This window comes from Parus major, chromosome 5 (genome assembly GCF_001522545.3).
Source record: "Parus major isolate Abel chromosome 5, Parus_major1.1, whole genome shotgun sequence".
Lineage (NCBI taxonomy): Eukaryota > Metazoa > Chordata > Aves > Passeriformes > Paridae > Parus > Parus major.
Window position 1 is genome coordinate 48285032 of NC_031774.1, and position 15368 is coordinate 48300399.

The window sequence follows — 15368 nt, forward strand, 5'->3', positions numbered from 1 at the left end:
TCATTTAAGTAGAGAAAAACTGCCCATGCATATGAGTTTGGACCTTGACCAAAGAAAACATAGAAATGCTTTAGAAACTCATGAAAGTCCTTTAATTTGGATTAATTTAATGCACTTGAAACAAGCTCTAATCTTAGAAGCTTCAACTTATTTATAATTATTTCCTTTAACAGCTTCAAATCATGTGTCTGTTAGCATCACAAAACTGCCAGAAAAAAGTGAAACTTCCAATGGATCTCACTGTGTAGCTTTTCTTCCACTGTGTTTTCATCAATTTTTCTAATATTTCATCCCCTTTCTGTTAAATTATTGGGTATGCTGTAGAGACTGGATCTCTTCTACCCCATATTCCATTCCTCTCTTTAACAAATTAGCTTCTTGGGGAATGAATACAGATGATATTTTTAAAGAGCTGCAAGATTTAAAAAGATTTTTCCTGTCTCAGCACCTTAATTTTGACTTTAAAATGTTTTGAAAAATACAATTAATAATGTCTTTTAAATTCATAATACAGAATTAAGAGTCAAGTAAACCAGGTCTTACTTTTTTTACAAATTTAATTTTTTACAAATTTCCTTTATTACTTCAAGCTAAGCAAACTTTACTCAGCATCTCTGTGTCTAATTCTTCATTTTTAAGAAGGGGTAAATATTTATTTGCTCAAGTGATTCTTTATTAAGTTCTTTAGGAAGTTGACCCTAACAAAAAACAATGCTGTACCTTCCTTTGGTGAGGAAAAGTTAGATGATCCCCTTCTCTCATGGGGAACATTTTAGACAGATGTGTAGTAACTGCACTGATTAAAAAAATAGCCTCATCAAATGTATTAAGTATTCAAAATAATAGTTTCTTATTCACTGCATTCTGAAGGAATTAATAAACAAAAATTTAAATACCTTCCCAAAAATACAAAAAATTAGTCTAACTTGTAAAGACACCTGGAAAGATTGGCAAAACCAGTTTTATTCCTATCTACCTTTTAACAGCACACAGATATACTGGTCTCCTAAAATACACACAAGCTCTGAGGTTACTGGGTAGATTACTTTAAATTCTCTTGAAATGTTTACTAATGGACAAACAAGACACTCTGGAGTGCCATTCTGATATTTTCAGACCATAGTGAATACTCTTTTAAAGCATAATAAAAGCACATTAGGTGCTCTGAGAATAATAGTGTGAAATGTGAATGGGAGGACAAAAAGTAAGTTTGCAGTAAACACATTTTTTCCTTAGTGTCAGTATATTCCCATTGCAGGATAACAAGTGGATAATTATATTTATATATATGTGTGGATAATTTTATATATGCATATATAAACAAGTATAACTCCTTGCACACCAGAGTAGGTGCAAAGTGGGTGCATGGCAACAGAAGGTACTGAATCAAAAGTTTGCTCCTTGGAAAGTGATTATACCACTGTTCTTTTACAGACTGTGTATGGACTCTAACCACAAGGTTCATAGCAAAACCTTTTGTGGTCTAACCATTCATGAGGTCTGCAATTTGAAAAAATAATGTGATGATCTTTTGGTACAATAACCTTAATCTCTACTCCCATCTGTAGTTCTCAACCTCTAGTTAGGACAGCTGATTGTAGACCATGTGTACTCTTTTATCAAGGATCTGTAGTGGAACAGCGTCTCCATTCATTTTGGAAATGTCTGCTAATTTTTTTTATTTTTTGTGGTTTTAGTTCATTGTTTGTAGTATGACATGGTGTTTGAGCAATGTATATGCATTTTTCTTCTCATTTTGCAAAGTAGAAAAATAAAGAAGATTGCAGAGAACAGATCCTGGAATTATAAGACGTCCTATAATTTTTGGAAGAATGGAAATTTGAAGAACATAATTTACTTTACAACTTGACTACTACATTCTATTAAAATTAAAATGTAATGCATAAGTAGAATTAGAATATTTATTAAGTTTCTCATTTAATTTTCTCCATCAGCATCTTAAAATGGTTTCATGATCTCAGCAATGCAATACTAAAGAAGATGGTACAGTAAGTGAAATGCTATCATGTCTGGTAGTGTTCTTCACTTAGTTCAAACAAATTTTTGTTCTTTCCGAACATTCAAAACCATTCATATTCTTGTACATCTCCAGTAGTACCTAGTATTTAAGAAATACATTTCTATCATTCTTAATGTAGCCCAGGTGGTGAAGGATATCTGTGTAAGTACTGTCATGACGAACATACTACAGAATGATAGTTCTTTGTTTGAAACTATTTAGTACCTCTAAAACTGCACCATATGAAGATGGCAACCATGAAATCATAATGCCTGTTAAAATGGTTTGAAACAGCCAGTAAATTAACAAAATAATTGTCCTTTTATTTTCCTGCCTCATCCCCTGAATTCCCTGGTTTTCCATGTCTTTCATCTTCCGCACCTCTCTCTCTCTCTCTTCACAGCCTGGCAGAATCAAGTGCGGATGTGTGGACATTCGCACCTGACAATGAAAGGAGGAGGAAACCCTGTCCCTGGAGGTGTTTAAGGAAAGGCTGGACATGGCATTTAATGTCCTGGTCTAGTTCACCTGGTGGTGTTTGGTCACAGGCTGGATTCGATGATATTTTCTAACCTAATTGATTCTGTGGTATCAGCTCCACAAAGGCCTTCCCAAACTTACTACAACATAAGAAATCAAGTTTTCTTGTAACTCTCATATTTTTTTCACTGAAAAGAGCTGTGAAGCACTAGAACAGGCTACCCAGGGCAGTGGTGGAGTCACCACCCCTGGAAATGTTCCATAAATGTATGGATGTGGCACCTGGCCATGATTTTGCGGTGAACGTGGGTCTTAAAAGTCTTCTCCAACCCAATCGATTCTACGACTGCAAAAGACTTCACCTCTTGACCCATCTCTGGCCGCGGTGCCTGTTGGGACGTGTAGTCCGTGTTGGACTCTCCTGCGGCCATTTTCTGAGGCTACAGACTACATGTCCCAGCAGGCATCACGACCGGGGGGGACGGAGGAGGAGGGCCGCACTCGGCGGACCAATGGTTGCGGGCGATACTGGGAGGTGGCGCCGGGGCGGGCGGGCCGCCTGGGGCCGCGGGCAGTGCGGGAATTTCGGACCGGGAGGAAGGAGCGGCGCGCGGCCCGCTCGCACAGGAGGTACTTGGAGCCAGCGGCTGCCTCTGGGGTGCAGTCGTTTGTTTTTTTTCTTGTTTTTTAGGAGGCGAGTTTCGGGGCACTGTTTCTCATCCGCTTCGCCGTGCCGGGCGTCTCCGGCCCTTCTGGTGGATTGCGGGCGGTTTTCCCCGCTTCCCTCGCGGAGGAGGCCGGTGGTACCGCCGGGGCCTGCCCGAGCCTTGTTCCTCCCCAAGAGTAGGGAAGGCGCCTTTCCTTCCCTCACCCGGCCCAACCTGAGGCGCCGGAGGCATCTCCCTGGGCTGTCAGGGAGGGAGAGAACGGGGGCAGGTGGGGCAGAGCTCCCTCAGCTTCACCCTAGAGGTCTGGGAGCCTACCTTCCTCGCCCTCCCGGCCTGTGGGCTCTAAAGCTGCCTTAAGTTGTTTTCGTCCCTGTGTTTTTCCCTTTGGCTATGCTCTCTGCCATTTAGAGGTTCGTCACATTCAGGATTGTCTCGGTGTGGCATCACCTTGGTTTGGAGGCGTTCCTGAGTTTTGCTTTAAAGTAAAGTTTTTGTTTTTAAAATACAGGCCTACAAATCACAAAAATCTGTGATTCTAGGATCAGGAACGGCTGAAAAAATTGGGCTAAGATGCTTTCTGTCATTGGTTGTTATTCTTCACTTCCTATTTCTTGCTATTTGACTTCCTTGTTTAAGAGTTCAGCAGTTGCACAGTGTGGACTCTCTTGTTCTCTTTGGTTTTCAATTTGTGCTTAAGCACTCTAAGAAGTATAGGCTTTTATTAATTTATTTAAATTTTATTTAATTTAATTTATGGGCCCTATTTATTGCTAAGGAAAATACAAAAGCTGTTGTGAAGCTTCCTGTAACTATTACTGTGTCAAAGGGCTTTCATTTGTAGGAATAAGCTGTCCACAAAATTCTTGGGGATAATCCCCAAGTGAAGTAAGATTCCTGATGAACTTAAAAACTGATGATTTTTATACAGTGTGCTAAATTATCAGAAAAGCTTTAAGTGTCTCCCTCACATGTATTAGGTGTTTGCAGTTGGTATAGAGGTGAGGTGATTTGGATTGACGTGGTTTGGTACCTTACAATGTTCACTGTTTTTTATTGAAATAACTGAAGGATGATTAAGATTTTCAGGAGAACCTTAAATAACATTAAAAGAAACTTCAAAAAGGTAATATATTCTTGAGAAAGCAGTTTAAAATTAGTAACACAGTAATTCCTCTTTTAATGGCTGTTTCCTACCCCTGAACTTTGAAATATTGAGTCATCTTGGTTTGTTTAGCAAAAAAAGGAAAAAAGGCATTTCCTTAGTCCACTGTGGTGCTGTTGTGATTACATATTTCTCAGGAGTTGTGGTCCACCAATAGCATTTTTTCATTTTGTCTAAAAAAGAAATTTGTTTTTTATTTCTTGGGAGAGAACCTTAGTACCTCTTCTTCCATAAGTGCTGTTAACTGTCCGGTATCTTAATCAGGAACTTAGATTGGAGAGGTTTTCACAGACAATGATCAACCAGTCCAATTTTTGTCTGATTTATGCATGAAAGTCTTTGCTCACCGCCTACCTCACTTGTGACAAGTCACTGACAATCAGATTTTTTTTGTGTGGTCCCTCCCATGAAACAACTCTACAGTTTTCAGAAGTCTTCAAGTGTCATGTTCTTTCTTCCCCATTCCTTCAGCAAAAATTTTGTTTTGTTTTCTCCTTCTCTTAACTTTTTTGTTTTTTCAGGCAGATGTGGATTTCTTGCTTTGACTAATGAACAGTTTTAATTATATATAGATTTCAGGTCTTGCTGGAATTACCTGCTCAGCTAGGAGCACAGGTCGCCAGCATGCCTTCTCTGGGTTGACAATGAAAATATGTTCTACTAAGATAAACAGCTGTAGAAATTACAATTTCCAGAGAATAAAAGACGAAGATCAGGAAGCAACCAGTTCAGTTTGACACACAGCAGAAATTCCTGAAAAATAAATTTGTTTTGTATTCATTTCAGGGTTTTGTTGATAATGAATGGCAACAGGAATTGAGAAGTGGCTATTCATATTTATTCCAAGAGTTCAAGTATTGCTTAAGTAGCAACGATAGCTGACAACATTTGTAAAGATAACACCACTGATATGCAGACAATTTTGCATCAATAGTGCTATCTCAAGTGCAGTGTATTGTGTTTCTTCCAAGATGTTTTATTAGGTAGAAGCCTTTGTAGTACTAAGAGGCTTCTGGAGAGAGTTTAGACAAATAGACTTCTGTTATTCATACTTCTTGGTAGGAAAATCTTTGTTTTGAGCACATTGTAGTGACATAAAATGCTGCTGTTTACAATCATGCACCTTGAAAATTGTTCTTATCGGGCACCTTAGCTAAGTAGGGTCAGGTCTGACACTTGAATGATAGTACAGTACTTGACATCCATGGGACTATTTCCAAGGACTTTAGCATGATTGCAGGAACTAATGAATTAAACTTCACAATACCTGTGGATAGAAAATATTTCCTTTTGTTGATGGGAAAAAGTATTGAGAGGAAAGTTTAAGCTTTTTTTTCTTTTTGAAGGGATGGTGGTGGTGAATTTTTGAAGGTGATTTTAGGGAGAAGTAGATAGCTTTATTCCAGTTGTGCAATGTACAGTAGACAGCTCTATGTCGTATTTGTTGTTGCTTAAGTTTCCTGACAAGCCACTTGTATTTACTGTATTATGAGTTGAAAAGCACATAGAATGATAGAATTTGCACTAAATTTTGTCTTTTTAAATTTTTTTATCGTGTTTTTTTTTTTTATAGTTCTGTATTTTCATGTAGAAAATTTCTGCTGTGTCCAGGTGTCTTTGGTTTTAATCAACAGAATATATTTAAATGGATTTATCCAAATAAATGTGAAAGCATGTGCAGCCATTGCTTAAATATTTCCTTGGGTAACAGCTTTTTTGTAAGAGAGTGAGTGCTCAGTATTGTGCATGCTGCCCATTGCAAGCGATCAGTGTTTGGCACCTATGGCCTACTGATAGTTTGACCAACTTGTAAGTAGGCACAGTGCCATGTTAACAGATGGGTATGAATACAGACAGCCAAGAAACCATGTATGTGTATCTAGTGTATTTGTTAAGGGCAGGGTTCCCAGCTGGGGACGTTCAAACTTATGTCCATTTTGAATTTTTGCTTTTATGGATAAAGGGAAGTTGTCATTAACAATTTTTTTTAAAAAATAAATACCTTCAGGCATACAATTATTGACCATGTTAAGCAAAATAAGCAGGGGTGTGGAAGAAGAGGGAAGCACCAGCTCTTCCTTTGATACTCTTGAGGAGCTATTTTAAGTGAATTTAATTCCTTTTTGAGCAAGGCTGCTATCAAGAGTCTCACTGTGAATGCCAAAGATGTGGAGTATATCAATAGGTTTGTTTCACAGGCTTGCTAGCCTTATTGTAAGAGAGGCTACAAATTTTTCTTTTATAGGCAGCGATCTGTCCAGCACTCAAGCACCTAAGTGTGTCTGTCCAGGTCTTTCCCAAATTATTTGTAATAACTCAGAAATCAAGGGGGTGCAGTCCTTCAAGCCCTCTGCATGGTTCTTATATTGACAATAAGTTGTTTCTTAGCTTGAGGACAAATATGCTCATTTTGGATACGTTTTGGTATCCTTTAGGTGATGGTGTGTGTGATCTTGTCCCACATCTGAGTCATTGGGCAATGCTGCTGATTTTTGCACTTTCTGAGTCAGCTTTGGGGCTCCAGACTTTGGGTTTATTCCATTAGCACTTCTAATAATTTCAGTCTGCCCTTTGTTTTAATCCATTTCCTGACTTAGATGTCCTGTGAAGCTGCTTAAAGGTCTGCAGTGATCTTTCTGGCCTGCTCTTGTAAGTGATATCAACATGTAGCCTTTTCTACCACTCTGTTCCTTGTGACACTTTGACACCATTGCTTTCTCATTGGTATGGTCTTATCTGAGCTGGCTGGAATTGTCTTTGGTGCTTGAAAGTCTCATTTTTCTCCTGCAGAAAATCTGGAGGAACGATCTTTCTCCAAGACAGTAAACTATGTATCACTTTGAAGATTAAAAAAAAAAAGAGGAAGGGATGTAGAGAGGAGCTTCTTGAAGGCACTGTGGATAATGATGTGGATAAAGCTAGTCTTAAAATTTATGTGTAAGATGTGTCTTGATAATAGGGAATAATGTTACTGTATAGAAGTGGAAATATGAAAAAGTAATGCAGAATTAAAACATTGTGTTTTATGATAATGAGGAAGCTTGTGTGGTGTAAGTATTGATAAATACCAGTATCTTCCTGTGATGTGTTTTATAAAAGTGTTTTGTTGAAGTTACTCATTTAGATATAAGTAATATATTGAGTAGGTATTCAGATGTGGTTCCATGACACAAAGATACTTCTCAAATTAACAAGGACCCTAAAGGAAAAAGAACTTTGGCCTGGAATGGTACACTTTCTTTTCTGTATTTATGTATTTATTGAGTGACTGTGGTGTTAGGAGACTGCTTGCTGCCAGTCATTACTCTCTGATTAATTTCTTTTAGATGATCCATGTATAAAGGATGTAATATTTAATATCAAATTTCTTTGAAGATAGCTGATGCTATGTAAGGTTTCTGATTTTTCAAAGTGATATAAAATATGCTGAAAACAATACAAATGTAAGTTACACTTGGCTAGATACAGCAATTGCAATGCACAGATCAGTCATGGTACTGATGTGATTCTCATTACTGGTCTCTGTAGTATGTTCACTGTCATGATGCTGGTGTCCCCAGCCACTGAGAAGGAATATCTGGATTGCAACCAGCCCAAGCCCGTTGTTCTTTTCAAAGTTATTTTGCTAGTTATTTAGTTTTTGCATGCTTGTGTTTGACTCAGCCTCCTATTCACTACCTCCAAGCTGGCTTGGCTAATTTGGGGAGACGTTTACATCTCCATTTGATCCAGTTAGCAGTTCTGAGCTCCACTCAACTGTCATTTAGCTGTTTTCCTAAAACAAAGGCTGCCCACTGGCACCTTTTGTGTTGAGTTCCTGTGAGTTCCTTTGCATTATTGCCAGAGCTCCTTGGGCACATCACCATTCTCCATCTCCACAAGTCTTTTATTCACTGTTGGGCTTTATTCTGTCACATTCCACTTTGAGGGGTCTGGTCAATCACAGCTATATACTTGAGCATTCATGGACAGAACAACATTTTCAGGCAACTTAACAATTATTCTTGCCTTTAGTAAGTAGACAAGTGGCTTCTCTCTTTGGATGCTGGTTGGGTGACAGGCATCAATTGAGGAAGAAAATTTGCTGCAGCTACTCAGTGAGAAAAGTTTTAGGAGGGGGAGTGCTTTTGGAACAATTGTCACAGTTATGCAATTTTCTCTTTGTGAAATTAAAAGAAAACCTAGAGGAACATTAGAAATGAAAGAGGAAAACTGATGCTAAACAACTGAGTTTGGCTTAGAGTTACTGTATTGAGTAGCTAGGAAAAAGTTATTTTGCTATCCAGAAACTTCCCCAGTTGTCTTATTAATATTGCTTCCAGCAAAATAATAAAATCCCACTAGTGAGAATGGTATCTTTTAGAAAATAAATGTGCCTTGTTTATATGACATTTATCTTCATGAGGGAGAGGGAAAGATCAGTTTTTTTGTAAAACAGTTTATGAAGGCCTTTCATGTAAAGAGACCTAGTGCACTCCTTGCTGTGTCATGGCTGCATATTCATTAATTTCTTGTAGCGTAGCAAAGTCTGACTCTACTAAAACCTCAAAAGATTTACTTATTCAAAAAGGAGGCCTTCTTCCAAGAGACTTGGAAGGTGGATGAGAAGCTGTACATGAGTCATAAAGCAGCTCAGAAAACCAGTTGTGTCCTGGGTTGCATCCAAAGCGGCGTGGGCAGCAGGGCAAGAGAGGAGATGGTGCCTGTCCGCTCTGCTCTGGTGAGACCCACTTGGAGCACTGCATCCAGCTCTGGGGCTCAGCACAGGAAGGATAGGGACCTGTTGGAGTGAGTCCACAGGAGGAACACAAAGATGATTAGTGGGATTGAACACCTCTGTTATGAGAAGCTGAGAGAGTTGGGATTATTCACCCAGAGAAGAGAAGTCTCCATGAAGTTTTTGCAGTCTTTCGATACTTGCAAGGGGGCCTGTAAGAAAGATGGGGACAAACTTTGTAGCAGGGCTTGTTGTGATGGGTCAAGGGGTAATTGTTCTCAGCTGAAAAAGGATAGGTTTAGAATATACAGAAGTTAGACATTTTTACAATGAGGCTGGTGAAACAGTAGAACAGTTGCCCAGGGAGGTGGTGGATGCCCCATATATGGAAACCATGTTCAGATTGGAGGATGCTCTGAGGAACTTGATCTTGATTGAAGGTACCCCTGCTCATTGCAGGACTAGATGACATTTAAAATACCCTTTGCAATTCACACCATTCTATGATTCTATTCTGCAGAAAGAGGCATATTCCAGTGGGCTTTTACGTTATTTCTGGGAATGTTGCTTATCTAAAACCTGTGGTTGTGAGAAAGCAAGAGTAATACTTTCACACTTGAGATCTCGAAGTAGGTAGTTATATACTAGTTTTTTTTATGTCCTACTCAATGCTGCCTTGTAAACAATAACCACACTTGCATTTTTTTTGCAGGTACACAGTAGAAAAAATAATTAACTGTTAGACTTTCTTTTTTTTACAGCTAAGAGAAATTCCTCATAGTACGACTGAAAACTTGCAGTTTTTCAATATGCAAGTTTAACTCTAGGAAAACTGATGAGCTTTATTTCATAAATTTACTTTTTTCTAAGTTTAGACCTGTGATTGGTTGTGATTGATTGAATGTGATAGATTCCAAGATTTTTTTAGCATCTATTATACGAGGTCTTGTAATAGGTTTCTCTTGTGAAGATTTTTGCTGTCAAATTTTTTTGTGATATCTGGAAAAATTAGTTGTTTCTCACTTTCAATTCATGCCAATGAAACTACTCACTGCATTTCTTTTCAAGTATCTTTGTAGTAACAAATTACGACTTAAACGACCCATTCTTTTTTGTGTTTCTAACAATAAATTGGATCAACATGTAACATTATTATTATTATTTTTTACTTCCCTTTCTCTAGGAAAAATGCCAAATAAGAAAACATCTGCAAAAAGAGCCCCTGCAAAAAGGAAACTTGCTGAAATGTTTGGTCTGGGGGAGGTTCTAGCAGATACATCAAGAAAAGAATGGAAATTAGGTGGCCCTGTAGGGCAGGGAGGCTTTGGACGCCTGTATCTTGGTAAGTGTAGCTATCTTTGATAATTCTTTAAAATTGAGAGTAGATGTTTATCCCCATTCAAAACAAGGAAAAGTTGACTCTAAGTCAGAAACGTGAAATGTCTTACTGTGATCTTAGCTTAGGTCATGGTGTTGGAAAAAATGACAGAAATAGACAAATGGTTGTTTTAAGCAGTAGTTTTAGGAGTTTACAATGGTAGTTCATTCTTTTTAAAAAACAAAAACTTTATTACTTTATAGCCATGGAAAGGATAGTTTAGTATTTATTTCAATTCAAATTTTGGTCTGGCTGAAAGACTGGATTTTTGTATGTGTGCAATTATTATGATGAATTCTGAACCGACACTATCAATGCATATTATCTGGAGGCTACTGGTCAGCCAGTACTTAGACTGGTTTTGACTTCGGTATTGCTTTTGTTTTTTCATTGCCTTATGAACTTTTGATATGCCATATACTTTTTTTTGAGGTAACCAATGCTTAAAACAAATCAAAGTGTATGACTTTACAGTTTAAAGCCTCAGTTCAAGTCTTGTTTTGCAATTCTGTTACAAGGAAAACTTCTTAAAGTGAAATAGTGTTCCATACTTAGTATCTCTTTCACTTGGACAGATGAACAGATTAGAGAGGTCTTGAGACTTTTGTGCTTCATTGCCCCTAGTCATTTTTCAAACAATTATGAAAAGATGAAAGTTAATATAATCATTATAATATAGTCTTCCTTATCTTGGGGAAAAGGTTGTGTAGGATTCATACTAAATTGGAAAAAAGGAAAAAGATCTGTCCTGCTTTTGAAATGAACAGACTGCAGCATAAGTAGGTTAAGGAGAAAAACAGAAAACCAGTGGGTGGCTTTTTGCCAAAGAAGCTTTCAACTTCTTACTCAGCTTCATTCAATGAGCTACTAAATTTACTGGAGTTCCAACTCACTCAAATTCCTCCTTTGTTCAAGCCAAAGCTTGTTCTCTCCTTCCCCATCATTTGCACAAAGGCTGTGACCCTGACCCTGTACTTTGTACTTGCTTAACTTGATGTTCTTCATAACTGTATCTTCTGTCACAAATACCAACAACTTAGTAGCAACAGAAGGTCACTTTTGGATGCATGACATGGCAACATGGAATTTATTTTTCTTCTATATGTCCACAAATTTGGATGTTTATAATAGTCCTAGAAAACAAAAGAAACACTATTAAATAAGAAAACGTTACTGGATTTAAAAAAAAGAAAAAAAAAGGCCTACGTTTAGTAAACTGCCTGTACTCCTCAAACAGAAGAGAGAATGAAAGAATACAATATCTGTATACAGTAGCCTTTATGTATAGTCTCTTACCAAAGGCTAAGGTACAGGTCTCTGTCCTTGTCAGCACTTAGTTACTTTGTTGTATGTTTGTCCATCCGACATAACAAGTAAGTGTATGTTGTGTGACATTTTCCTCTCCTACTACTAATAAAAGCTTCCTTTTTAACAGCTGACGTTAATTCTTCAAAGTCGGTTGGCAGTGATGCCCCTTATGTTGCAAAAGTGGTAAGAGAGCATTTGAATCTTTACTTCACAACTTGAAAATATTTGTTCTATAATAGAATGTGTAATTTAAAATATTTTCTTAAAATAGTGCAATTGCAAAATGCTGTTTAAAATAAAAGTGTGGGGATACAGAGTAACGCCGATGAGATTTGGGACCCTTGTGTATGAGGAACATCATAATGGAACATCAGTCGAGTTGAAAAAGATCCATGAAATGGATCAGATTCTGTTTCATTCGCTTCCTATAAACAGCACAGATACCCCCAAATTAATGAAATCTGTCTAGCTTTTGAAGAATTTCTGTGATACAGCAGTGAGTCTCTGAACTGTTGCTCACCACTGGATGTTGATAAACTGACAGATGGCTTGTGACTAGAAACAGCAAAACTTTAATTCCTGAGGTCTCCACAAAGTTCTTTAAATGTTTTTTCATAAACTACATATATGTTCTTATTTCTATTGAACTAATATAACATTGACATAATTTTTAGCCTAATGATGAGAGAGAAGAAAAAACATTGTTGATAGCTCCTTTTTAGCCCATTGTTGCAAATCAGCAAATTTTTTTTATTAATTGAAATTTTCTAATGGTTTTAGTCTTAAAAAAATATAGTTATTTACTTGTAAATGGCTGCTTCTCTTCCTAAGGTATAAAGTATTTTTTCTTAAATTTTGCCTGAGTATTTTGTATAGATCTGGTAAGATCTTATAAAGTCTTTGTAAAATAACAGGGAATATGGGAGTAGTCATAGTAGATCCAGACCCTTCATTTTCTTGGTGGTGCTTCTGTTCCTGCAATAAAACTAAATACCAGAAAACTGTACAAGAACTTCACAGTGCAAAAGATTAGTTTTTCAGCGCAGTTCAGAAATGTACTGTTGTAACATTTTATTTATTAAACTATATGATGACACTGAAATACCTTGCTGCAGTAGCCAACCACTTTGTGTATATGTTAGTGCTTTTAACGTTTTTTCCTGAAATTAGAGTAAAATACATTTTGATTAGTATATGCCTTTAATCTTGGTATTTGCATCAGCTGACTAAAGTGAAATTCTAGACTGTTCAGACACCCCAAGGTACAGTTTGTGATGACCCTCCCTCCAAAATGTTGTCCCCTTGCTGAAAAAAGCAGTGCTTGGTAAGCAAGTGTCAGACTGTCACACTTTGAACATCAACCTGCTGCTGCCTCCTTAGGTGTTTGTGGGCAGGAATTCCAGACAGACCAGGAACCCAAGCTGCAGGTGTGTGGTGGCAACATATGTAATTATGTTCAGCCTGTCCTCTTGAGGGTGGGGTGCCCATGGTGCATCGGTTTCAGAGACAGATAACAGCAGTGGCTTGCCTGGGAGAGGCAGTGGCTTCTAATTATTTGTTCCTGCTGAGTTTGGACTGATCAGGAAGCAGAGCACCATTTAACTTTCATGGAACAATCTGGTTTGACTTGCTGGGAAAACCATCAGATATGCCTTACTTTATGCTGTGTGTAATTGCTGTCACCCTCTTTTCCCGAGTTTGAAACACATCCATCTTCTCTCCACTTTGGACTCTTAATTTAAGAGTTGCCCAAACTTTTGAATTGCTCCTATGCTAGATTTGCTTTGTTGCAGCATTTTGGAAATACCTCCATTGCTAATATCCCAGATGACTACTCACTTTTAATTTGACTTTCATGATTTTGTCTTTATGGCAATAAAGAGTAGCCCCAGTCTTTGTGCTAGCCTCACAAATGACCCATAACATATGCCTCTACAGTCTGGTATAACACAGCTACAGATAAGAGCCCATTTTCTGATGCCTGGGTGGATTCTAGATTTTCCATCAGCTGAAGCAAAGTGGTTAACAGCCTTGAACAATTATTAGTGTTTAACAAAATATGCACTTCTATAGTAATGTTCTTCAAATTAAGCTATTAAAGCAGGATGGAAATTGGCTTAGTCTTTGACATATCCTCATAGTATTGATGTCTGAGCAGTATGAAATGAATCACAGCTTTTATTAAAAAAAGAAATGCTTTTTAACATGTGGACCTTTCAGATGTCATTGTTCAGGAGTGGATGCAGGGTTTAATTACACTTCATTACATTGCTGACTGAAAAAGATCAGAATTCTTAAAACACTACTTGAACTTTGTTGGGTTTTGCCATGTACTCTATAATCTTTCATTATGTTATCTTTTAGAATAAGACTAATTTCAGTTTTATAGGTCACATATTTAGAATGACCCTGCGCATAGAGCTGTAGAAATTTGTGTTTGCACTTCTTCTGTACTATTATGACAAATATTGGATGCTATGTAAGCTCTTTTAGCATCATATATGGATTTATTTATCTGTAGGTAGAATTAATGGTATTGTGGGAAAACACCTTCACAGTCAACATAAAGATCTGGTTTATGGTTAAATCATTTATCCATCCTTCAAGTACGAAAAGATAGCAGATTTTTGTTTCTGAGCAGAGCAAGGTACATATTTTCAGCACTGAGACATAAATTTTTGTGGAATAATTTATTTATGGATAAATACTGTAAGAATTTTTAACACCTACCTCTTTTTTGTGAATTTTAGTAGGAAAACAACATTGTTCAAATCTATATAGCTTAAATGAAAATTATATATGAGATTTCATATTCTAATAAGTTAGTGAATTAATAGAAAAGGCTACACAGCATCAAGTGACTAGGTCAAGTAATGTAAGTAATGCATGTCTGAGGTAACTGCAGTAGCAGAATCTATTTAACCCTTCTCATCTGCATTTATAATCTCTGTATTGCTAACTTGCTGTCCATTGTGGATGAATAAACTAACTGTGAGAGTAAATGTGCAGGTACCGAAGTTTGTGTGCGTTGATCATTTGGTCTGTCTTTGGTTTTGTTTTTTTTTTCTGGTTCCTACTCACGAGGAGAGGCCAGAAAGCTGTCTTGGCTCCATGGTTTATCAGGGCAGTGCTGCTGGAGAAAGTGAGGTGGAGACAGGCAGTAGCTTTGTAATCAAGTGTGCAGGCCTAGGAGTGGTGCCCAGGCTGGGGGTATCTGCTCCCAGCGTGTCCCCTGTTCCAGCCCAGCCCCTGAGCCCGCACATCAGAGCAAGCAAAGGCAGCGGTCAGGGGCGCTTTCAGCTCTGCTTTGTCCAGTGAGGTTGGACAGCAGTGAGTCCCTCTTAGATAGTGTTACACTCTGGCCTGTGGCAATTTGCTGGATCACTACATCTGCATTTAAAAGTTAAAATTAAACCCATTTAAGATCAATGTGTAGCTAATATTATGTGATTGTATTATTCTTGAGTTTCTTTGCCAGTAATTGCATATGTTTTGTTATTTTTTAAGTGTAGGATATTCCAAAACAGGTATTTTCACTGAGATAGAATGAATTTGGATATATATGAGTAAGTAGACAAAAATACAGTACTTAAGCTCATCTCAAAATTAATTACTCAAAAACTACAGGAATTGAG

At 37.6% G+C, this 15368-nt stretch overlaps 1 protein-coding gene across 1 annotated transcript in view; it reads left to right on the forward strand.

Annotated features, from left to right (window-relative positions):
• Positions 1-3036: 3036 nt before the first annotated feature.
• VRK1 (VRK serine/threonine kinase 1) overlaps positions 3037-15368 on the forward strand; it is a 35284-nt gene continuing 22952 nt past the window's right edge. The window contains exons 1-3 of the mRNA XM_015631783.3: positions 3037-3130; positions 10231-10389; positions 11861-11916. Of these exons, the coding sequence (XP_015487269.1) occupies positions 10236-10389; positions 11861-11916 (210 nt within the window). The 5' untranslated portion in view covers positions 3037-3130; positions 10231-10235. The remainder of the gene's footprint in view (positions 3131-10230; positions 10390-11860; positions 11917-15368) is intronic.